Below are 25,537 nucleotides of genomic sequence, written 5' to 3'. Positions count from 1 at the left end.
ATGGTTAGCGCTTACACTGCACGCGAACCGCGCTTAAGCCCAACTGAACCTTGCTCCGGCCCACCTCTTCCAAGCGGGCCAAGGATGGCTAAACGGAACGGAGCGATCACACTAGTCAACTGAACCAGGCTTTGGGGGTCAAACGTGCTCGGGCACAGTTCAGAGCATCTAGTGTGAGTACACCCATACAGTAGATAGGAAACATGCGGTTCTCATGACTGTTCGGAGCAGCAGCAGTACATATGTCTTGGCAATAGATCCACTTGTTTGGGAGGCTTTATATTCTGTGTGAGGATTATCTATGTCTTTTAATGCAGCAGTGTTTTGTTTTGTTCCTGCTTTTTTGGGGGGATTTATATTTGTCTGTCTATAGCAGTAGCAAGTCCATACTTGCTCTGCAGCAGCAGCAGCATAGCAGATCTAGTCCGCCAAGACCAAATACATTAACATTGCCACATTCAATAACATGCTAAAACATGTCATCATTGTATCACTGTCGGCTAAAGTACGGGCCCAGAGACACACAATTGTCATGATTGAAATATCTAGTTCAGTCATGAAACTCAAGAGGGCGCAGACTGATAAGTCCTTTACATGCAATCTGCAAGCAATCACATCATTACCACAAGGCACATGCTGATTGGTCTCTATTAATCCTGCAGCCAATAAGATTGCTTGCTCCTGGAGAGCTACCATCCTGCAGATTTCAGCCCCAACCCCAATCAAACACACCTGAACCAGCTAATCAAGGTGTTCAGGGTTGCTTGATAATTACAGACAGGTGTATTGGAGCAGGGTTGGAACTGAAGTCTGCAGGGGTGGGTTTTCCGAAAGCATTGTTAGTCAACTATGGTTGTAAGGCCCATTGAACTCTATTGGTAACGATGGAACTTGCGACCATAGTTCACTTTGGGAAACACACCCCAGGATGGTAGCTCTCCAGGAGCAGGGTTGGACACCCCTGATTTAAACAGTCTGGTTCATTATTTGCTGTAAGATAGTCCTGCAACCCGCTATACCTCTACCTCCCCCAGCTCCACCTGCCTAGATCTGTTGCAGGATTTATGAATGTCTACTAATGCAGCAGCAGTATATTTTACATGCTCACAGCAGTGTGTCAGTTTATCTAGCAGTAGCAAGTCCATGCTTGCTCTGCAAAAATAATAAATAAAAACAGCAATAATCAGCAGCAGCATCGCAGATCTAGTCCACCAAAACCAAATACATTAACATTGCCATATTCAATAATATGATAACACTATTTAGAGCAGAGGTCTCCAAACTCGGTCCTGGAGGGCCACTGTCCTGCAGAGTTTAGCTCCAACTTGCCTCAACACACCTGCCTGGAAGTTTCTAGTTTGCCTAATCAGACCTTGATTAGCTGGTTCAGGTGTGTTTAATTGGGGTTGGAGCTAAACTCTGCAGGACAGTGGCTCTCCAGGACTGAGTTTGGAGACCCCTGATTTAGAGGGTTGTCATGATTGAACTTAAAATTTCATGTTCTGAACCCATAAATTAAAAATGTAAGTTTGTTTAACTTTAAAAATTTAAGTTTGTTTGTTTAACAATTTTGTTATCAAAATTGCTCCCTCTGTTCTTTATTTTAATATGATTGGCCATCAAAGGAGTTCTGCCTGGCAACAAGATAACTAAGGCCCTGTCCACACGAATATGGATATTTTCAAAACCGCAGCTTTTTCTATGAATGGTCAATGAAACCGAACATTTTTGAAAACTCCTGCCAGGGTGAAGACTTTTAGAAACTCCGGTTACAGGGTTGTCGTGTAGACAGTGAAACCGTAGATTTTGGCTTCTGATGTCAGAACTGGAACCGGTAATAACCTTTTTTCCAGGCTTCTGGTTGGCCAACATGGCTTTACAGTTAGGGTTAAATCGCCACCTGTTGGTTTAAGCATGCTTTTGCGTTTTTATGTGGATGCAATTTTTTATTTTTTTTTTAAGCGAAGGAGGAAAAACTCTGTTTATAAAAATACCTGTGTACATATGGACTAGGCCTAATGCAATTACAATTTTAGCCTGGTCATTCACACCACAGAGCTGGAAAAAGTCTTGAGAAATGGGTGTGTAAAGCTGTGGAAAAAGTGGGAGTGTAGAGAAGGGGAAGAGGGGAGACAACAACCAATAAAAAACAGAGCTACAACACACTCATTGTACAGAATAATGACTATTAACATGAGTGGAGGAAAAAATTGAGTTGAGGGCATCGTGACGTGTTTTAAAATAATAATCCTATGACAAAAAATGAGGGACAAACATGGAATAACATTTAAAAGGTCTAATATTCTCATCACGTACAAACACTACAGTCTCTGAACAAATGATTTTTTTTTTTTTTTTTGGTCTACATGGTCTTCTGTCTATCAGAATAATTCATCGTCATCGCGATTATGATCAGACGTAAGGCTGAATCAGTGTCCTTATTTGCACATATACATTTCATTTGAAGAAGACATGATGAAATATGTGTGCATACAAGGTGCTAGTTCATGTTTAGAGCACTAGATTATATGAAATATGTTGAAACTGGACATTTGGGTCCAGAACAGTATGTAACATAACAAAATATTGTATTGTTTTTTACCCTGTCTTTCAATATTTATATTATTACTTTATAAATGGGAGTAGGGCCTTTAAGCAGATGACATCCACTGGAGGTGGGCCTTGTAGAATAAAGCAGTATAAAGCTCAGTGCAGCAGCTCAGATCCTAAGAAGACAAAAAGTCTGCCTTTTTTTTTTTCTCTTCAACAGGAAAAATGATTCTGCCAAGTTTGAACATCACTCTGATTTTTACCAATTATGGACCACCTGGTGCACTTAATTATGGAGCTTTTGTAATCTCTCTTGCAGTCTATCTTACAACTGTTTTTGCAAATATAACACTGATGCTGGTGATCTGCTTGGACACATCTCTCCATAAGCCCATGTACATATTTTTATTCAACCTGGCTATTAATGGACTAATCGGATCATCTGCTGTACTTCCTAAAATAATGGAGAATCTTGTTGATGATATGAAAGATATACTGTATACTGACTGTATTCTTCAAGTATTTTTTATTAATGTTTATGCAACATGTGCTTATGCAATACTGACACTTATGGCATATGACAGGTATGTTTCAATTTGCAAGCCTCTACAATACCACAATATCATGACTCCGGCTAAAATTAGACTTCTGCTTTTCATTGTGTACTGTGTTCCTTTTTGCTCTTTAGCTGTACAGGTGTATCTTACATCGAGGTTGCCTATGTGCAGGTATACAATAAACAAGTTGTTTTGTGACAATTTGGCCGTTGTTAATCTCTCCTGTGCCAAAAATACCTGGGGAGATCTGTACGGCATTTGTCTGGTAATTGCTTTTGTTGTTCTACCTCTAATCTTTGTCATCTTATCATATGTGCGGATATTATTTGTCTCTTTGAATGCATCAGTAAACGCCCAAAAGAAGGCTCTAAAAACATGCACACCACATTTGATTACTTTTATTAATTTTTCATTGGCCTCTCTTTTTTCTGTGATATACAATCGATTTAATTTCGGTCTTTCAAAAGAAGTTAATGTGTTTATGTCGATTCATTTTATCCTGATCCCTCCACTTCTACATCCACTTATTTATGGAATTAGAACAAAGGAGATCAGCAATAGCCTCACAAAAATGTTACAAAGAAAAATATTTGCACTTGGTTTTAATTTAAAGACTGAACAAAGGTGTAATGATGCAGTTTTTATTTCTACTAAATAAATGGCAAGGCCTATATGAACACATTTGAATGTCGTTTTGTATATTGTTTCATGACTTTAGAGTTGGTATCTGAAATTGTGTATGTGTAACTGATATTTACATGAATCTTATATATACATTGGTCACTGCAAATAATCCCCTTTAAATGACCTTGAATTTAAGAACATAAAGACATAGTGTGATTATTTTATCACATTGATGTTGCAGCCATCTTATAAATGCAACTGCATGTTTATGTATACACATACAGATTCCTTCTCTTTTATATATATATATATATATATATATATGTATAAAATGTTTTTCACATTTTTATTCAGGAGAGAACGCACCTATTTACACAGATGAAGAAAAAGGATGCTAAACAATTCTTTACAGATTTACTCTAACTGCTTTTTTTCTCTGTGTGTGTCAAATAAGTGTGTGTAGTGTATTAACTCACTGATTAACATTTTGTTTTAGGTACAATAATTGTGTAACATTATTATCAAAGGAACAAATGCTGTTTTGGGAAGGTGCACTTTAAATGCACTTGGCGCAAAAATCTGAAGGGGCTCTGGCAGCAGGAGTAAACAATATGACCATAGAACAACGAACACATTTTTTTTATCATAAGAAACATAATTTTCATAATTGTCCTAATGTCATTGCATTCATGATCTAAACTGTGACCATGTGCACAGACTAGAATTACTTAAGTTATAAGTACAGAGTTTGAACTGCGTTTGGCTGATAATTTTTCCTGTCAGATGATTAAGACCAGTGGTTGAGCATTTTAACCATCTTAAGCACATCTTAATCTTAGCTGCTGCCTATACTATATGTGAATGATGCAATTGGTATAGGACACTAACTCCCAAGGGGACACCTTCTCAGTTGCTCAAAAAAAAAAAAAAAAAAAAAAGCCTGCTTTTATACATGTAAGTGTGAGAAGCTGGCCAATTCGGAAAAACCCTGTGCAATGTGTTCATCACAATAAAACTTTCTTACTAAATGATGTTGGTATCCTTGTAAAGATAAAACATAATTGATGTAATTTCCTTTAATGGCAGAAGTATGTTTAACAACAACAACAAAAATAATGCTTATAATGTCATGCTTGTTACGGGATTCGAACTCGGCCATCAAAACACAATCCACGCCACATTGGAGCGGAAGTTGAGCTATTCTACAACAAAAAATTGTATGGATCTTGATCTTCAAACAAGCTTCTCTGATCCCTAATGTTTCATGATGCCAATGTGCCCATGTTAACTTGTGCCTCATGCTCACACACTGATAGCCTCATCTGAATACATTGTTTGACACTTAGTGACATGTTCTCGTCATTGTTTTAAAATACAAGATTATGGAAACATACAATCAGAAATTTGGTTTAATCACCAAAACACAACTGTATGATCTTATATCTTATTTAGTACTTGAACAATCAGTTAGTTCAGTAGTTAACAATGCAAGATTTCAAATCACCCTTGTTGCTGAGTCAAAGATGTTACAGTAATACTGGCTACAGTTGCTATATTGGAAAATACATTTTCATTACATAACGCACATAAATTACATAAAATGTAATGTTTGCAATGATATCTATCCAGAGTGTTATCAAAAGATGTGATAAAGAAATGACATGGCCATGAGTTTTCACGCTAGAACAGAGTATGCTGTCAATTTAGTAAATGTAAAATGTCTGTATTTTGAATCAACATTTAGACTATGTGCCTAATCTGTCTCTCTCCTTCTGATGTATCTCTGATTAATCTTATGGTTACAGTCATTGATGGGGGACGCGGAAACGCCCCGCTCTGCGCGGGCCTCCGGCGTGGGAGTCGGACGCTCTAACAAGGAGGCTAAAGGCTGCAACCCCTAGTGTCAGTCACTAGAGCATCTCTTGAGATCAGAGGAGTGAGGTTTATTCGCACAGCGATCCCAAGAGATGCTCTAGCGACTGTTGCTAGGGGTTGCAGCCTTTATCCTTTTTGTTAGAGCATCCGACTCCCACGCCGGAGACCCAGGTTTGAGGCCCGCGCAGAGCGGGGCGAGTAGGACCTGGGTAGAGGGGTTACATTGGTGCCGTGACCCGGATGGGAGTGAGGTTTAGGGGGGTGAGTGTAACGGAGGCCAGCTAGTAGTTGCTCTGTGAGTAAACCTCACTCCTCTGATCTCAAGAGATGCTCTAGCGACTGACACTAGAGGTTGCAGCCTTTAGCCTCCTTGTTAGAGCGTCCAATTCCCACGCCGGAGACCCAGGTTCGAGGCCTGCGCAGAGCGGGGCGAGTAGGACCTGGGTAGAGGGGTTACATATATATTAGGGGTGTCCCCGACTACGGATTTACATAGTCGAATCAGATTGCATATATTCAACTGATAGTCCACTAGATAGTGCTCACGAACTCTTTCCGAGCTTAAGGCCAAAGGAGTAACGTTACAGGCTACTTTGAAAGGCTTGCGTGCTCAACTGTGCACAAGATGGAGCGGAATGCGGAAAATGAAGTAAGGCCTATCGGGCCTTAAGACAACTTTTATTTTCTTTCACACACAGCACAGAGAAACAACTTTCTAATAAAGTGACCAAACTGCTGTCAAGTGATAGACAAAACTGACAGTGATTTTTATCTTTTTTAAACTGAAATAAAAGGCAATGTGGATAAACATTCACAGCCACAATGTACAGAACACCACACAAAGATATAGAAGAAAATGAATAAAAATATTTTGGATCAATAAACTATAAAAATATATATAAATAACTGCAGAAGGGCCACACTGCAGATAGATATGCATTTCGCATGTCAGCAAATTAAATTATATCGGCTAAATTGCCAGTGCGAGCAAGCTTTAGCCTAACTAATCTACAGCGCAACATCGATGCACCAAAAAACAATCAACAATTAATTTACAGCATTGAATTAGAACAGAATATACCATTCTAATAAATAAAAATAATTTTGAAAAACCAAATAGTCATAATCAAGTCACAAGTGCAAAATGCCTAAAGTGCAGGGGAACATATATTCAAAACACAAGCCACAAATAGTTAAATTAGATAACCCAGAGTGATCAATAAATAAATTAAAGTTAAAGAAATTATTTAAATAACGAAAGTGTAGCCAGAATTGTCAACTTTGTCTTTTTAACTGCAAAGACAATAAACGCTGAACTGGTGGCAGTCTTTTTAGCTAAACATGTTCACAGCATCCATAAATCTAATTAGAACTGGCTGAAATGTTTTGAAATTACTTGTACCCTACCTGATTGAGAGAAAAAAAATCCAGTCTTTCACGCGATCTGCCTGTGTCCGTTGAGTGGTAAGACATGAGCTGTTGGCACAACTTGCATATACGTTTTTTGGATCATCTTTTACCATTTCAAAGTGCATCCAATTCTGCACTTTAGATTTTCTTATCCCAGACATTGTTAAAGATTTAATCCCAAGATGCTCCTCTGTCGGTCATGGATCTTGAAAGTGAAACTTAAATCTGTCACGGGGTGGTTGGATTTATTCATGCACATTAAACTTTTAATATTTATTAAAAGCTTCTTTCTTTTCACATTTTTTATTTACAGCATTATCATAATAGGCTATATATTAACCTATTGGGAGAGAACCGGTAGGTCTATGTAAAATCAGATACTGAGCACCCCCATATCTCGTCTCATAACACCTCTGCGAAGATTCGACTGTGAGATTGGTAGTCGAATCAGACTCCTCCTATCGAAGCTTCGAATCGTCGACTATTCAGAGTCACCCCTAATATATTAGGGGTGACTCTGAATAGTCGACGATTACTATATATACAGGTGCTGGTCATATAATTAAAATATCATCAAAAAGTTCATTTTTTTATTATAAATTATTTTTAAAAATGAAACTTTCATATATTCTAGATTCCCTACATGTAAAGTAAAACATTTCAAAAGTTTTTTTTTTTAAATTTTGATGATTAGAGTGTACAGCTCATGAAAGTCCAAAATCCAGTATTTCAAAATATTAGAATATTTCCTAAGATCAATCAAAAAATGGATTTGCAAAACAGAAAAGTTCAAGTTCTTTAAAGTATGTTCTTTTGTGCACTCAATACTTGATCGGCAGGACATATTACAGCAAATGACTTGCTCCTAGCACAAATTACAGCATCAGTGAAGTGTGGCATGGAAGTGATCAGCCTGTGGCACTGCTGAGGCACTATTGAGCCTTCAGATCATCTGTATATTGTTGGATCGACTGTTTCTCATCTTTCTCTTGAAAATATCCCATAGATTCAGGTCAGGCATATTGGCTGGCCAATAAAGCACAGTAATATCATGCTCAGCAAACCACTTGGAAGTGGTTTTTGCACTGTGGGCAGGTGCTAAAGTCCTGCTGGAAAAGGAAATCAGCATCTCCATAAAGCTTGTCAGCAGATGGAAGCATAAAGTGCTCCAAAATCTCCTGGAAGATGGCTGCATTGACTTTGCACTTGATAAAACACAATGGACCAACACCAGCAGACGTCACGCCCCCCCAAATCATTATTGACTTCAGAAACTTCACACTAGGCTTCAAGCAGCTTGGATTCTGTGCCTCTCCAGTCTTCCTTCATACTCTGGGACCATGATTTCAATATGAAATGCAAAATTTACTTTTATCTGAAAAGAGGACTTTCGACCACTGTTCACTGTCCAGTTCTTTTTCTCCTTAGCCCAGGTAAGATGCTTCTGATGTTGTCTCTGGTTCAGAAGTGGCTTGGTAGTCCTTTTCCCTTAGTTGTCTGAGTGTGGTGACTCTTGATGCGCTGACTCCGGCTTCATTCTACTCATTGTGAAGCTCTCCCAAGTGTTTGAATTGGCTTTACTTGACAGTATTCTCAAGCTTGGGGTCATCCCTGTTGCTTGTGCACCTTTGCCTACCCAATTTCTTCCTTCCAGTCAACTTTGCATTTAATATGCTTTGATATACACTCTGTAAACAGCCACCCCATTCAGTAATGACCTTCTGTGACTTACTCTCTTTGTGGAGGGTGTCAATGATTGTCTCCTGGACCATAGCCAAGTCAGCAGTCTTCCCCATTAGTGTGGTTTCAAAGAACAAAAGATACCCGGAATTTATACTGTAGGGATGGTCATTTAATCAAACTCAAATGTAAATATTCTAATATTTTGAGATACTGGATTTTGGACTTTCATGAGCTGTACGCTCTAATCAACAAATTAAAAAAAAAAAAACTTTTGAAATGTTTTACTTTACATGTAGGGAATCTAGAATATATGAAAGTTTCATTTTTTAAAAATAATTTACAATAAAAAAATGAACTTTTTCACGATATTCTAATTATATGACCAGCACCTGTATATACATACATACAACAGTTCTTTCTGGTTCTCGAATCTGACTGGCTGAGAGCTGTGCAATATTCTAGTGATAAAAGCACTTCAACCTTTCCACTGTTTGTATCACTCTGCTTGAAGCAACTGTCATGGCAGCCGAGAAAATCCACCATATTTTTTACAAATACTATACTTGTACCACGAACTGTAGTTTTAAGAGTTTTTAGGCAAGAATGTTATTGTTTAGACCTGAAATATGTGACTTATATTTAATCATTGAAACTCTTTTACAATTTGTTTAGACGTTTTCGGAGATGCGAGCTCCAGGCCGTCAGCAGCTGTTCAGTGCTCTTGTACCCACCAAGAACAGCTTCATCTCGACCAGTGCTTTACGGATTTGCCACTGGCTCTTATAGTGTTAAACATGAGATATAATTCATTTTGGGTACATAAAATGGGCAATCTTTGGTCTTATTAATCAATTACTTGTTGTTCCTGAGCAAATCGAATTGGGCTATGTTAAATTTAATAATTTAATATTAAGGCTATATTCAACTTACATCCTGTAGAGCACTGCTTTTGTACATTTGACTGAATTGTACAATTGTGTTTATTTCCTGTTGTCATTTATAATGGCTGTTATTGTTAATTTAAATATTGTTGTTCCAAAAATATTATTTTATATAAAAAAAAAAAAAAAAATTGTATTTGGCATTTAGAAAGGGTCTATTAGTGTGTAATATGGATTGAGTAAAAGTTACATTAATACGCCATTAGATGGCAGCAAACTATGAGTAAATGAGTCGCAAGAGACTTTTAAATTGAAAGGGACTTTTGTAAACAAAATATATATATATATATATATATATATATATATTTGCTTGTCCATTTCAGGAATTGCAAACATGTTCTCTGTTCTATAGAATTCATATAGAAATCTATAGATGTACTGATTAAATGAACCATTAACCATGCAAATGCAGTTGGATTAACAGACAAATGTATTAAACTGAATGAGAAAAGATGCTAATGAAAAGTAAGCATCTAGACTGATATTAATAGTAAGCATCATGAAAAGAAGTTACTGAGAATGAAAGATAGATGAAACACTTAAGTGTAGTGAAAAGGATAATTTGTTGTTTTGTATTTTGTACTTAAATTGAAAATGTGCTGAAATGATTGAAAACGGTGATCATCTGCTGTGCGATGATTATTAAGTTTAAAAAATGCACCTTTTGAAACCAGTAGGCTACTAGCGTGAATAAAAACTTTAATAACTCAGCTCAATGTAAAGCTTATTCATTTAGGTCATTTGTTTGTTTGCACAAAATATGGGGGAGCAGCATTTTTATGAGAACATTATGTGTCAATGCATTCAGTTGAGGCTATCAGCATATATAAATAATAAAATAAATAAATAATACAAAATAAATAAATAAATACATTTAAAAGATAGATAGACAGATAGATTATATCGTTTGTTCTGTTGAAAAGACACATTAGTGAAACAATGAGAAGCAAAAATAACATTTCTTTTTTTTTTTTATTAATTTCAGAGAAGCAAGATAAGAATCAGAAGCACTATAATGCTAATGAAAAAGAAAACATATTTTAGGGAGTTAATTGGTCCTTTTAACAGATATTAAACATAATTCCACAGGTTCTTAATTTTATTTTATAAGATAATCTTATTTGGACAAATACAAACAACAGTTTTTTGTACACATGCAACATTTCTTTCTTTCTTTCTTTTTTTTTTTTTTTTTAAGCACATGACTTATTTTTCTACCTGAACGGTGACAATGAACAATTTTACACACTATTGTGATACAGGTTTTATATGGTTCCTGGGGTAAATAATTTTTTTAAGTGCCCTTTTTATTTTAGAAAGTCTCATACCATACATGATAGGATTGATGAGTGGCGGACACATCAGAAAATAAATTGAAAGAATCACACGTAGTACAGGAGGCACAGGCACCTTTTCAAATCTGCTTTGGATCACTTCAAATGAACAGCCAATGGAGAAATTCACCAGAGAGACAATGTGGGGAGTACATGTGCTTAAAGCTTTTTGGGACTTTTCTCGTGTGGACTTTATGCAGACTCTTAAAATTTTTGTATATGAGAACAAAATTAATGCCAGAGGAGCAACAATGGTCATGGTGGTACCAATTATGCCAGAGATATTGTTTACTGTGGTGTCTGAGCATGCCAGTTTTACAAGCATGTAGTTGTCACACCATACTTTGTCCAATACATTTCCACACAACTTTAGCTGTACATTCACTGATAAAGTAATGGAGAATTTTATAATTGATAATGACCACCCCAGAGCAATCAATGTAACTGTCCTGGCAGGAGACATGATTCTGTGATATTCTAACGGGTAACAGATGGCTACATACCTGTCATAAGACATGATTGCTAAATTACAGAATTCTACTGATGCATAAGTGTACAAAGCAAATATCTGAGCGTGACAAAGGGTGAGTGAAACTTCTGGGATCTTTGACAGTAGCATATTACTTAGAAGGGATGGGAATAAAGCAATGCAGCCATAAAGTTCATTTACAGACAAACTGCATAAAAAAACATACATAGGTTCATGCAGGGACTTCTCCTTACATATTACTCCAATAATTAATTGATTTGCCACTATGATTGCAACAAACAACAGGATCAAGACAATGAAACATAAATACTTAATATTCCCAATATCAATGTAACCAGCCAATATAATGGTTGTAAAATGAGATAAATTACCCATGGATGACAGATATTAACATCAAATATTTAACAGTTGATCAGATAATCAGCATATACTGTAGATGTAGATGCCATCTGAATCAAAGTTGAAACTTATCCAAATTAGCACCTGTAAATAAAGAGAAATTACAATCATTAATGAAACAGCATGTGTGTGACCTGCACAGACAATGGATGATTATCATTGAAATTAGATGCTTTGAAGAGAGCAGATTGTCAATAGAATGTTATTTCAAAACATGTCAAGTAAACCTACATTGAACATATGACCAGAACAAAAACCTGTAGCTAGTCAAAATCTGCAATCAAAATGATCAACCTAGCAAATATAAAATAACTTTTTGGAAACAGACATATAAGAATCAGAGTTGAATTATGTTTTGCTGGTGAAGCATCTGAATTTATAATACAAGACAAACACACAAGGGAATGTTGACGTGGATGTTCACATAATTAATTTTGGGTCTCTGAGCTTCACTTGTCAATGAAAGAATCAAATCACAAATGTAATAATGTTCATTAAATTAAAAAAATAAAATAAAAATAACTTGCTGTATCATTACTTTAACTATAGTTTAACTCAAGTTTTAAAAATTAGTGTTACTGTATGTTAAATGCATTGTCCAACATTTTCGTTTCTTCTTTCCTTGTACTTCATTCAATGTGCCAAATATAACTAAACATTTAATTTTAATAATCAACCAACCAATCAAATTTGTTTCTTTGATTAAATATGGGCAGTGGGTTTAAGATTCAGTCAATCAATGAAATCTGTGTGCAAATCTCTATTTCTTGTTTACTGATTCAATAACAAAGTACAAAATAATTTGTGTATAAGATGGACTTTATATAATTGTGGTGCAATATGCAATTGTATACATAATGATATTTAATTACAAGGATTTCATATTTCAAGAACTCAGAAATGGTCTTCATAGTTGTGTATACTTCTATAATGGTATAACGGTGTAATGATGGGTCGACAGAATGTGGATCCATTTGCAGCTATTTTATTAAAAGGACTTACAGAATAGACAGGGCAAAGGCAGAGGCATAAACAGGGACAGGCAATGGTCGAGGCAGGCGGCAGACAAACAGAATCAGGGTACATGCAAGGATCAGGGCAGGCAGCAAAACAATCACAGTCCAGGAAACAGGCAAAGATCAGGGTAGGCAGCAAAGGGTCGCAGGGCATAAACAGTCCAATCGATAACAGGTAAACAGTCCACAGAAAAACGCTCAGAAATGATCACCAAGGCAAATCAAGACTTCGCGATGTGTGAGTGTGTGTGTGTGTGTGTCTTAAATAGTGTGAGTGAGATGCGGTGCAGGTGTGTGTGCAATCAGTCCCAGGAATGAGGGCCCATGGGAAACGTAGTCCGAATGAGAACTGATCAGTATTCCGGTGATGGCTCCCTCCGGTGGTCCGGAGGAAGGGCCGAGGGAGCCACATTCGTGACAAACGGAAACTACAACAAATAAAATTCATGATAGCATTTCTATGACTTTTCAATAGAGGAAAAAATATCATACTCGGTTACTTACGTAACCTTGGTTCCCTTAGATATGGAATGAGTCGTATGCCTTTGGCTAGACGCATATGGGGACAACTCCTTTTTCTCCAATTTCTGAAACCTTTTTTAATCACGCAAGTGAAACAACATGACCATTGGTTTGTGAAGTTAAAGTAAACGCACCAATGGCGGCGCGGCAAAGGAAGAAGTCCACGGACAGTGCAGCTTCGTGGTGAGAGTTTACACAGAAAGCGCCTGTGCCTGTAATGCAGGGACTTCTAGGTTGTAGAACCTGATGAAAGTGGATGGCAAGGCCCAGCCAGCCGCCGCACAAATCTCTGCAATAGACACACCACTGGACCAGGCCCAAGAGGAGACCATGCCTCTCGTGGAGTGTGCCCTAACTCCGATAGGACATTGCAGTCCTAAAGAGGAATAGGCAAGCGCTATTGCGTCAACTATCCATCTAGATAGCCTTGGCTTCGTGAACGGGTGACCTTTGGTGCGGCCTCTGAAGCAAAGAGCAGTTCCGACTGTCTAAATGAGGTGGAACGGTCAATGTAGGTTCTCAGGGCTCTGACAGGGCGGAGCAAATTTAACTCCTGATCATCCTGAGAAAGAGGAAGCGAGGAGAGGGTGACAACCAGTGCTCTGAATGGAGTGGAGAGAATCTTAGGAACATAACCATGTCTCGGTCTTAGGTTAGGCTGAACTCAAGGCAGGAGGGTCTTCATGCTCCACATGCAAGGCCACACATGCAGGGCCCACAGCTCGGGCCGGGGGTGCCAAATCGTTCCATTCACCTGAGAGAGGAGATCCCGTCTCAAGAGAATCAACAATGGCGCTGCTGACAGCAGCAGAGACAGGTCTGAGAACGAGCATTTCCAAGCGGTTGATGTGCAGCTCACTTTCCTCGCTCGTCCAAGTGCTGAAGGCCAGGTGGCCGTCACACAGGGCTCCCCAACCTGTCTTGGAAGTATCTGTGAAGATGACTTTTCTTCTGCACGCCATCCCCACCGCCACACCCTGCTTGTACCAGTAGGGGTCCTTCCAGGGGGCCAGGGCTGCGACGCAGGTCTGGTTCACCTTGGTGCAAAGATGTCCGAGACGCCAGGTGTGGGATGGAACTCGGGGTTTCAGCCAGAATTGTAGGGGGCGCATACGAAGCACACCCAGCTGTAGTACCAGCGATGCAGAGCCCAATAGGCCTAGCACCCTCTGAAACGCTCTGAGTGGCAGAGAATTTCCAACTATAAAGGTTGCCACAAGTTGCTGTTTGGCCAGCGCTCATTCTGGCGAGACTACAGCCTTCATCTGGGTTGAGTTGAGAATTGTTCCCAGGAGCGAAATTCGCATGAGCTTTTTGGCAAAATTGACCTTGAGTCCCAAACACTCTAAGTGGTTGAGGAGGAGGGATCTGTGTGACACTAGCTCAGCCTCTGACTGGGCTAGAACGAGCCAGTCGTCGAGGTAATTCAGTATGCCTCAGAGCCGACTTCTGCCTCAGAGGGGAAAGAGCCATGTCCATACACTTCGTAAAAGTGCGGGAAGCTAGGGACAGCCCGAACAAAACATAGCGTTCACTTTGGAGCACAAGACGCGAACGTCCTCATTCTTCATTGAGGTGAGGAGCACGCTGTTGAATAACGGAGTCCTTTGAGCGAACTGGAGTACATAACCTCATTTTATTATACCCAATACCCATTTTGACACTCCGGGGATGGCCAGCCAGGCCTCGGCCCATGTGGCAAGGGGTTAAATTGGTTAGAGCAATGTATGTATATATATATGTTTGTTTTATCTTGTTGCTGTAACAGCAATTAGTTGCATGGACGCGGGAACTTGAGCTGGCCCAGTGCTAACAGACACATTGTCTCCAGCACCCGGAATTGAACGGGGTGTTAGGTGGCATAAAATTTAATGAAGAAAGCTCTTTAGAGAAAATAGTTATGTGAGTCTACATTTAGTCATAAGGGAGAACGTCATACATTAACGAGCTGTTAGCACTGCATTCAGCTGAGTGCAGTCAGTGCTGTGCTTGGTCTCACAGCGTGCATAGAGCTGGGGAATCCCCTTGCTGCCAGGAGGGTGAGACATGCTGGAATAGACCGTTGTGAGCTCACCTAGCCCCATTCAGAGTACAGTGTAATGATACTTTTGTCAATAATATGTTTATAAGCAACTGAAAAAAGCACAAATGTCAGGGCATGTCAAAACTATTTCAGGACCCCAAATCAGCCTCAGGCTGATCAAGTGAACTTTTGCTTGTATTGATTAGATTCCATCTTTAATTTGAGAACACAAATACAGAATGACGCGATCAGTGTGCAATAAGCCTGCCTGTGAGATGTTTGTGGTGCAGCGCTTCCCGTCTGCCATGTCAACGGTTAACATTCTACCAGAGCCCTAGGAAACAATTAAGAGGCCACTTTTTCCAACCCGTTCTCATAAATGCTGCATGTCCAAGACGTTTGGGCAAAAAGCGCCCTAGATTCTTTTTTGCTGCGAGCAGGTAAACTCAAGGCAATTATAAGGAAGTCACAGAGTGTCACAATTATGTTGTGTTAGTTTCATTTTCATGGACTTTTAGTTTGTATTTCTTTGTATTTACTGTTTCCTTTGTTCTAATTTCCTGCCATTATCTGCTGTCATTGTGATTAATTTAACAAGCACAGCTGTCTTCATTTAGTTCATCATCTTTGTATTTGAGTCCCTCAGTTTGCTTCTGTTGTTGTCCAGTATTGTTCCTGTTAAGTTTTGTGCATGCTGTCTCGTTCTGTTTAAAAGCTACTTGAGTTTTGTTTAATAAATATTTACTTTTTCGTGTGAATCTAACCTACTTTATCTTCATTGGACAAAAGTGTGAAAGAATACTGGACCTCGGAAACAAGAATGGATTATGCTGCTGCTTTTAATGCCATTGCCAGGGAAGCACTTTCTTTTGTGGAGTATTACATTTATTTTTGTCACCTGGCCCAATGAACAGCCTTCGATAACGGGACCCTGAAATCGCTGTTCCGGATTGGGGCAAACTATCACCAAACAAGAGACCTTCCAGACATGTCGACAGGAACATGGAGGGAAGCGATCCTACACTGTCTGCAGAGTCTTTCCCTCCAGTCCACACCATCGTCCACGTCATCGGACCCAGAGCCCAGCCAACCATCACCCCACACCACGGACGTGATGATTAGAGCACCGACCATCGCCCTGGAGCCGAAGCCCAGCAGTGAGTCTGACCAGGTGTGTGAGCCGGCAACATCTGTGCCAGTGGGAGTTTTGGTGGAGTTGGACACTGAGAGCTGGCTGAGTGATTGGGAATCTGAGGTTGTACTACTCACCTTGCCCTGCCATGATCCTTCCGTCTCCTCATCATCGCTGGTTCTGCCAAGCCCTGAATTGTCTATGCCCTCATCTTTGCTGGTCCTGTGTAGCAAAAAGACTATATCATCACCCTGTACTGACATTGTGCCTTCATTGCTGGTCATGCCGAGCATAGAGATTTTTTTTTTTTTTCTCGCCCTGCACAGTGGTGCTCCTCCCTCCATCGACTCTGCCATGGGCTATCATCGTGGCTGGTCACCTGGCCTCTCCTCCCATCATCTTCTCCATAGCTGCTACCTTCATCTTCGCCACCCTGGTGTAGTTTCATTTTCATGGACTTTTAGTTTGTATTTCCTCAGTCACCTGTTTCCTTTGTTCTAGTTTCCTGTCATTATCTATTGTCATGGTGATTCATTTTACTAGCACAGTCCCTCAGTTTTCTTCAGTTGTTGTCCAGTATTTTTCGTGTTAAGTTTGATGTATGCTGTCTCATTCTGTTTGGAAGCTACCTGAGTTCCCTTTCAGTCGGTCACGTTCGGCGTATGTCAGAAGTGAACCTACGAATTGGGATATTGCATGAGAGCTCAATCACCTTCGAGTGTAAACTAAAAGAGCCAATGCACATTGACGTGCGAGCTTTGTGTCACGCAACCCGCCCCGTGGTGCGGGTATAAATGCGGAAGCAGGTGCACTCGCACTCTTTCGCATTGGAGCCGAGCATTTGTTCGTTCCTGCTAAGATCTCTTCAAAGTGTTGAAGAAAACTAGTCTCAGGAAGCCTCATCTTCTGTTTAGTTGGTGTTGGAGTGACAGCACACTGCAGCAGTGGCCTCAAGCCTTTAAAGCTCTCAACTGCTGTTTTCACAGCAAAGCTTGTTGTGTTGACTAGACAAGGTTTGCGATCTAGGCTGGTTCTCTGTGTGTGCTTATTGTAGGCGATCAGTGTGTACATATAATCGCGCCGCGGCTTTTCCCCTCCCCTATGCCCCGATCTGCAGTCTTTTCTGGTGGACACCAGGAGGGTGGTACTTCGGCGTGTAGGCAGGGAAACCTGAGGATCACGGTTAGGGGCCCCTAATCTCTCTAACGCACTGAAGCCAGTGGTGCTGCCAGAAGATTGTGGTGGTCTTTGCAATCAGCTGAGTTGAAAATTCTGTCCCTTAAGACAGTTATCCTGGTTGCATTGGCCTCTATCAAGATGGTAGACTTGCATGCATTTTCGGTCGACGAATTGTGCCTAGAATTCGAGACCCTGGCCCGATTATGTGCCAAAGGTTACTACCACTCCCATTAGAGATCAAGTAGTGAATCTGCAAGCGCTGCCTTCGGAGGAGGTAGATCTAGCCCTGGCTTTGCTCTGTCCCATCTGTGCTTTGCTCCTGTACATGGACAGGACGCAAAGCTTTAGGATCTTAGACCAGTTCTTCATCTGTTACGGAGGCAAGCAGAAGGGAAAGGCTGTCTCCAAGCAGTTTCTTCCCGTGTGCTTGGCCAGTAACGTCTAGAGCCCCCATTCTTGTGTTGGCTTGCAGTGCCATTCCCCACTCGGAGTGGATAAGTACACTTATTGCTCCAGTGAGTTCCCCAGCTGGTGAACCCTGTTGAGCTCCTTCGCCACCCTTTGTGGCCTCAGACTTTGCAGAGTGTCTGTCCCGAGGCCAAGCACTCGTTACTCGCCTATGTTAGGCTGGGTGCCATATGTCGCGACCCCTACGGTGGTCCCATATGCATATATCTCCACGGCAGCTTCACTATGGTGAGCCTGTGTCTTTCCCTCGGCAGTGTCCGCTCTGCTGTCCCTGCCATATGTGTCTCTCCCTGTTGCCTGGAGCCAATCCAGGGACTTCCGTATGTGCACTGCCCACGGCCAGTCCATATGTGTATTCCCACGTAATACCTCCCTTCAGGTAGGTTGTGGTCTCTGCAGCGCCCCTGTGGGCATGTTTTCCCAGTGTTATCCAAGTCTTACTGATTGGGTCATGCGGAACAGCAGTAGACTCTCTTGGCGTAAGCCCGGTCCCATCTTCTGCCCCAAGGTGCAGTGGGGATGCTGAGGCTTATGCTGGGCACTGAAAGGGGGCAGTAACTGTGACGTACGTCGAACATGACCGACTGAAAGGGAACGTCTCGGTTACATATGTAACTCTTGTTCCCTGAAGGAGGGAAGGGAGACGTACGTCCCATTGGCACAGTTCCTGTGCCACCGCTGAACATGGGCTACATGCTCGTCTCCTCAATGAAAAACAGAGTGCAAGTGCACCCTGCTTCCGCATTTATACCTGCACCGCAGGGCGGGTCGCGTGACACAAAACTCGCACACCAAAGTGCATTGGCTCGTTTAGTTTACACTCAAAGATGATTGGGCTCTCATGCAATATCCCAATTCGTCGGTTCACTTCTGCTCAGGGAACAAGGGTTACATATATAACCGAGACGTTTTGTTTATTAAATATCTACTTTTTCTTGTGAATCTTACCCTCTGATCTTCATTGGATAAAAGTGTGACACTGAAAATTTAGTTCCCTTTCGAAAGGGAACTCAAATCTGCGTTCGAAAGCGCTATGGGGAACGCCTCCGCGTGAACTGGTGTCTGAAAACAATATCAACTCATGACAATCCTATTGGCCGGCGACAGCCTATGACGTCATCATAGCACAACCTGGAAGTATATAAGGAGCACCTAGAGAACCAGTCAGTATCTTTTTCGTCTTCAGGGACTGTTCTGTTTGAAACGATATCAAACCGATATTAAGGTAAGACAATTTATGTCTGACAAATGTTTCAGGAAGTGTGTACATCCGTGTCCCATAGTGTGGACATCTGATCACACACATAATTTATAACGTTGTCTTTTATGAGAACAAAAGAGCATGCACAGGCAGTTCTTGAGGGATCTGTCTGTTTGTTTTTGGAGTGTGTTTTACTTAAAATGCTCCACTCTCTTCTGGTCTTTTCCTTAAGAGGAGAAGGACCGGCAGCTGCACCTAATGGGTCAGATCTTACTTTTGCTGAGGCAGAGTAGAGACTAGATCATGGTGTTCTGAAGGGGTGAAATTCCCCACAACCTTCGACGGCTGACGGGAGAAAGCTGTGTGATTATGATGATGTGTTGTCTATGATATCATTAGATTCAGCAGCAGTTGCTCCTCTTGTTCTAAGCCAAACAAGAGAGCAGGAGATGGCTGATGAGGATGAAAATGATGAGCCTCCTGAATCCTCAAAGCCAACCTGCACCCGCGTATGTACAGCTGTGTGAGATTATGGAACGTGCCTCTGGCAGACTGCGACTGCCACTGGAGCAGGTTAAGAAAGAAACCGCTCGCGGATTGTTCGTAGAACGGTTCCTTTTTTTGCCATAATCCTCCAGCTGCCATAAGCTTTCCATTCCTTCTTGATCTTCATACTGAGATCGAGAAGGCATGGAAGGACCTGTATTCGGCTTGCATTCATCAACATCAGCAGGTTAATTCGCTGGTGTTGATGGAGTGAGTATGAGTATGCGTCGATGCCTCCTACTGACGAGATGGGTGCAACTATCTTGTGATATAGGTAGGCTCCAACTTGCTTTACACACAATGTCTGTTTGTAAGCATATCAGTTAGACCTGCTGAAATTGGCTTGGTAGGTCTCTTTATGTTTTTATTTATATCAGTTTCCTGGATGCGAACTAAGGGCCCTGAAGTTCCATTAGGTTGGCTGTAACGATATATTATTAGGGTAGTACTTTGTTTTTCCCCTTTTTTGGATGTGTTGGCTTCAGATAATGCAGCCACCGTTCATATGGCAGATCTATGCTTATGTGTTGGCCTTATAGGCCCACAGCTATAGCTGGCCTAGGCTAGAACTAGGGTTTAGGCGGTCTGCTAGTAGCAATTATGCCCTCTTTATACTACCCCTTTATTGTGAGTGTAGTTCTCCTAGCTCTGGCCTCCTCTTATCAGAGTTGTCAGGCCAAGGCTCATTGTCCCTTCGGTGTAGGTGCAAAATAGATAGCAGCTAAGGTAGCAGACTATTGCTAATTCTCCCTGGTGCCGTTGTCTCAGGCGGTGTAGGCCCCTTTTTACTATGTGAATAGAAACTTTGTTGCTGTGGCCCCGCTCCCCCAGAACTACCTAGTGGTACTTTTACTTCAGTTTTTCACCTGAACCCCTTGAACTATGTTCAAGCTTGAGTGATATAGTTGTAGCTTTTTATGAAAGCTCCTGTTCCCTAGGGTTCAGTACAGATTGTATCTGTTTTTGGTGAGAATTTCTGATGTGAAGTATCCACTCTGTATTTTTCAGGGTTGGATTAATAGTACTCCCTTGTTGTTTAAGGTTATTGTACTTTAATATGTTAGTTCTGGTTCCCGCCCTACACTTTGTGAGCTCAGTAACTCTAATACTGCCACAGGCTAGTACCCATGTGTTCTGGAGTAGTAGGCCTGACTTTGGCCTCCTTTAGAGTATGGTGACGTAGTTTGTACTCCCCTTGCTGTAAGGGTAAAAAGTGTTTTTACTGAGTATATTGCCTGTTGGAATGTATAAGCTCAGGTTGAGTTTAATAAAGCTAACCTCACTACATAGTTTGGTTTTCATATATGGTTCCCTTAGAGCTTGAACACTGCCACAAGCTGACACTCGTGTTGTGTGAAGTAGAAGGCTCTGTTTGGGCCTCCTTCAGAGCACAATAGCTTGTTGTATTACAAGGCTTGTTGGTAGATGTTTCAGTTAGAGTTTGCTCACTTGGAAACTAGCGTTGCCACTAGTTGACGCCACGTGTCTTTCTGGAGTCGCAGGCCCTGTTTGGGCCTCCTTCAGAGCATGATGGCGTAAGTTTGTACTCCTCTTGCTTTAAGAGTAAAAAAGTGGTTTTACTGAGTACATTGCTTGTTGAAATGTGTGGATAAGATCAGTTCAGGTTGAGTTAAACTAGTTAACCTCACTGGATGGTTTGGTTCTAAGATTTGGCTCCCTTAGAGCTTAGACACTGTCTCTAGCTGTCGCCACGTGTCTTTCTGGAGTCACAGGCCCTGTTTGGGCCTCCTTCAGAGCATGATGGTGTGAGTTTGTACTCCTCTTGCTTAAAGAGTAAAAAGTGTTTTTACTGAGTATACTGCTTGTTGGAATGTGTGGAGAATATTAGCTCAGGTTGAGTTAAACTAGTTAACCTCACTGGATAGTTGGGTTCTAAGATTTGGCTCCCTTAGAGTTTAGACTGCCACTGGCTGACGCCCATGTCATTCTGAGGTCGCAGGTCCTGTTTGGACCTCCTTCAGAGCATGATGGCGTAAGTTTGTACCCCTCTTGCTTAAAGAGTAAAAAGTGTTTTTACTGAGTACATTGCCTGTTGGAATGTGTGCTCAGGTTGAGCTAAACTAGTCAACCTCACTGGAGATTTTGGTTCTCAGATTTGGCTCCCTTAGTGCATAGACACTGCCACTAGCTGACACCCGTGTCATTCTGAAGTCGCAGGTTCTGTTTGGACCTCCTCTAGAGCACGATGGGGTAAGTTGTACTCCTCTTGCTTAAAGAGTAAAAGGTGTTTTTACTGAGTACACTGCTTGTTGGAATGTGTTGAGGTAAACTGTAATATGTGGGCACTCTACAGTCTTATCTGCTAGTTAAACTCACTTCATTCTGAGCGAGTTCCATGTTTGTGGAATCTTGCTTATCAGCAAGCAAGCTGTGCTAGGTGTGTGGCCTTCACAGGCCTGCCCTTTAAGCTCCCCTCAAGCATGGCGGCGTGGGTATATCGTTCCCCATAGCGTTTTCGAATGCAGAGTTGAGTTCCCTTTCGAAAGGGAACATCTCAGGTTACATATGTAACCATGGTTCCCTGAGAACAGGGAACGAGACTCTGCACTTCCTAGCCATGCATCGGGGCTGCCTGCTGAACAGTCCCTTCAGACGAAAAGATACTGACTGGTTCTCTAGGCGCTTTTTATATACTTCCGGGTCGCGCTATGATGACGTCATAGGCTGTCGCCGGCCAAAAGGATTGTCGTGAGTTGATATTGTTTTCAGACACCGGTTCACGTGGAGGCGTTCCCCATAGCGTTTTCGAATGCAGAGTCTCGTTCCCTGTTCTCAGGGAACCATGGTTACATACGTAACCTGAGATGTTTTTATTTCTATTTTATTTTATTTGAATGGCATCCGCGAAAAGTGAGTGTCGTAAAGCTGAAAGCAATACAATGATTCAGAATCAGATTTAATAAAAAATATATATTCAAATCTAACCTGTGACTTTGATAATCTGGTTTATTTCTGATATTCTTGTTTTGGCTAGTTCTGAATGGTTGGTAACTTAAAGATTTAATTTCAAAACCTGTATATATATAATTTTAAAATTTGAAGTACACTGCAAGTTTGCTTAATTGTATTGAATGTGCACATCTTATTCACAAGAGTATGAAACTTGTTTGCAAGCATACTGCTCCATGGAAAGGCTGCTTTTACTTTTAATTTTAGGCTGCTTTAAATCTACATTGTCAGTGTTTAGTGTTCATTTCAGTTTGTTTTAGGTACTCTGGTAACCAACCTTCCAAACACTTGACTGGCCTGTTGGCTTCTTTATATTACTTCATACTTTTTTCATAGTGCTACTAAACTATGGTGTTCCTTACTGGTATTATAAGAAGATATGTACATTAAAGCGAACACACTTAACATTTATTGTCATTAATTAACATTTTAAAATATGATAAAAAATAATAATAATAAAAAATTATTTTGTTTTATAGCAATATTGTGATGCCACTGTCACATTGATATAAAGAAACAAAGAAACTAATTTTAATCTGTGCCATACACAGTTTAACATTTCTTTGTTTCATAATATAAATGTTCTTTAGGTTAAAATCTGAAATATGTTTTTAAAAATACACTGAAATACCATAATGACAGTTCATTAAAACAGAAAAATAATAATAATAAAAAAAATTATTACATAAAAAAAGTTTTATGTAATACCTACTTTTGATACAACCAAGTTTTTACATACTTGTCTAATATTTTTCAGTCTTATTCCATACATAATAGGGCTAAGCACTGGCTGAAACATCAAGAAATAGACTGAAATTATTACACGTAACAAAGCTGGCATTCTGATATTATCAAACCTGCTTTGGATTGTTTCAAAGAAGCAGCCCAAAGAAAAGTTCAATAGTGAAATGATGTGTGGTGCACATGTGCTTAGAGCCTTCTGCTTTGCTTCTTTAGTAAAACTCAAACATATTCTTAGAATTCTTGTATATGAATAAAGAATTAGGGTCAGTGGGATCATTGCTGTCATCACATTAACATAAATGCCATAAGTATTATTCAAAGAGGTTTTTGAACAAGCAAGTTTAACAAGTAAATAATTGTCACACCATACTTTGTCCATAATGTTTCCACACAGTTGTAAGTTGGAATTAAAAGAGAAAAGAATTAAGAATTGAACGAAACAATATGACCACACCAATGCAATTAACACACCCACTCTAAAAGGGGTCATGATACTGTTATACTCTAATGGATAACAGATGGACACAAATCTATCAAAAGACATGACTGCTAAATTACAAAATTCAATCATTGCATATGTGTATAAGCAAAAAATCTGTAAGTAACAATAAATAAGAGAAATCTCATTGTTATTCAAAATCAGGTTAACTTGAAGGGAAGGAAATAAAGCTGTGCTGCCATACAATTCATTAACAAACAAACTACAGAGGAACAGATACATTGGTTTATGAAGGGCTTTTGCTGAACAAATAACACCAATAAGAAAGCTATTGGCAAATATGATTGTAGAATACAACACAGTTATCACAGCAAACAAGAAGTACTTCATCTTGAAATCCAAATTAAGATAACCAGTTAGTCTGATGTATGTAAAATTTGCACCATTTTCCATATTATTTGTTTGCTGTTCTGAGACATCAGTTGAAGAAAATTGTAAATTATATGTCTTACTCACAAATGCATTTCATGCATATAGCAAAGGTAATGAAGAGTTGTTGTTTTTTAAAACTACCTTTCACTAATGTTTTGAAAAGAGCAGGATGTCAATGCAAAGTTATTTTAAAACAGTTATGTAAACATACATTAAAAATATGAACAAAATTCAATCAGTAGCAAATCAAAATCTTCAAGACAAAAGTATCAACCTACCAAATATAAAATAACCAATTATAAAACAGATTTTCATCAGAAAGAAACAGCCGAATTATGTTCAGCTGGTGAAGCATCAGATTTTATAATACAGGAAAAACACAAGGGAATTTTAACGTGGCTGTTCACATAATTCATTTCCGGTTTCTGAAAGCTTCACTTGCAAAAGAAGTCAGCAATGCAATGTTATGAAAAAAAAAGAAGAAGAAAAAAAGAAGAAGAAGCAAATAAACAAATAATGATACAGCAGCAGTACCCTGTTTAACCCTTTAAGACCTGAAGGCTTTTTTAGAGTTATTTTTTCTGAGCGACATACACAAAAGTAAAGACTCATAACTCCAAAACTGTAGCAAGTAGAGTCAAAAGGTAGGTACCATTTGATAGAACACTTTTTAAATTTTTAGAAAATATAAATTACATTACATTTGGACAGTTTCATGTTGAGAAACCACTGATAAAAGACAAGAAATATCTATAATTTTTTTTTATTAATAATTTTTTTTTTTTTTTTATTTGATATGGAATAACTCAGGAAGGCAATAAGATCAGAGAATGGTGATGCTCTCCTATATGTGAGCTGCATCTAGTTCAAATTTTGTGGTGATAGCATAAAGTATAGTAAATAAAGTGTTATTAATTTTTTCGCAGCCAGATGGCGCCCACGGGTGGTAAACTCTGGTTTAGAGGCACTTCTCAGCACTCGTTGGGAGTTTTTCAAAATGAT

At 39.9% G+C, this 25,537-nt stretch overlaps 3 protein-coding genes across 3 annotated transcripts; 1 reads left to right on the top strand and 2 right to left on the bottom strand.

Moving 5' to 3' along the window:
- The first annotated feature begins 2,120 nt into the window (after positions 1–2,120).
- LOC127495629 (olfactory receptor 52K1-like) lies at positions 2,121–3,765 on the top strand. The gene has a single exon (XM_051862574.1). The coding sequence runs from the start codon at positions 2,776–2,778 to the stop codon at positions 3,763–3,765; it is 990 nt and encodes a 329-aa protein (XP_051718534.1). The 5' UTR covers positions 2,121–2,775.
- A 7,037-nt stretch (positions 3,766–10,802) lies between these two features.
- LOC127495633 (olfactory receptor 142-like) lies at positions 10,803–11,936 on the bottom strand. Its single transcript, XM_051862578.1, has one exon. It carries the CDS (start codon positions 11,837–11,839, stop codon positions 10,889–10,891), a length of 951 nt encoding a protein of 316 aa, XP_051718538.1. The 5' UTR covers positions 11,840–11,936; the 3' UTR covers positions 10,803–10,888.
- Positions 11,937–23,617: 11,681 nt separating this feature from the next.
- On the bottom strand, positions 23,618–24,556 carry LOC127495520 (olfactory receptor 52D1-like). Its single transcript, XM_051862435.1, has one exon. It carries the CDS (start codon positions 24,554–24,556, stop codon positions 23,618–23,620), a length of 939 nt encoding a protein of 312 aa, XP_051718395.1.
- Between the last annotated feature and the right edge of the window lie 981 nt (positions 24,557–25,537).

The sequence above is a fragment of the Ctenopharyngodon idella genome, chromosome 15, assembly GCF_019924925.1.
Source record: "Ctenopharyngodon idella isolate HZGC_01 chromosome 15, HZGC01, whole genome shotgun sequence".
NCBI lineage: Eukaryota > Metazoa > Chordata > Actinopteri > Cypriniformes > Xenocyprididae > Ctenopharyngodon > Ctenopharyngodon idella.
This window is presented reverse-complemented; position numbering and strand designations above follow the sequence as displayed.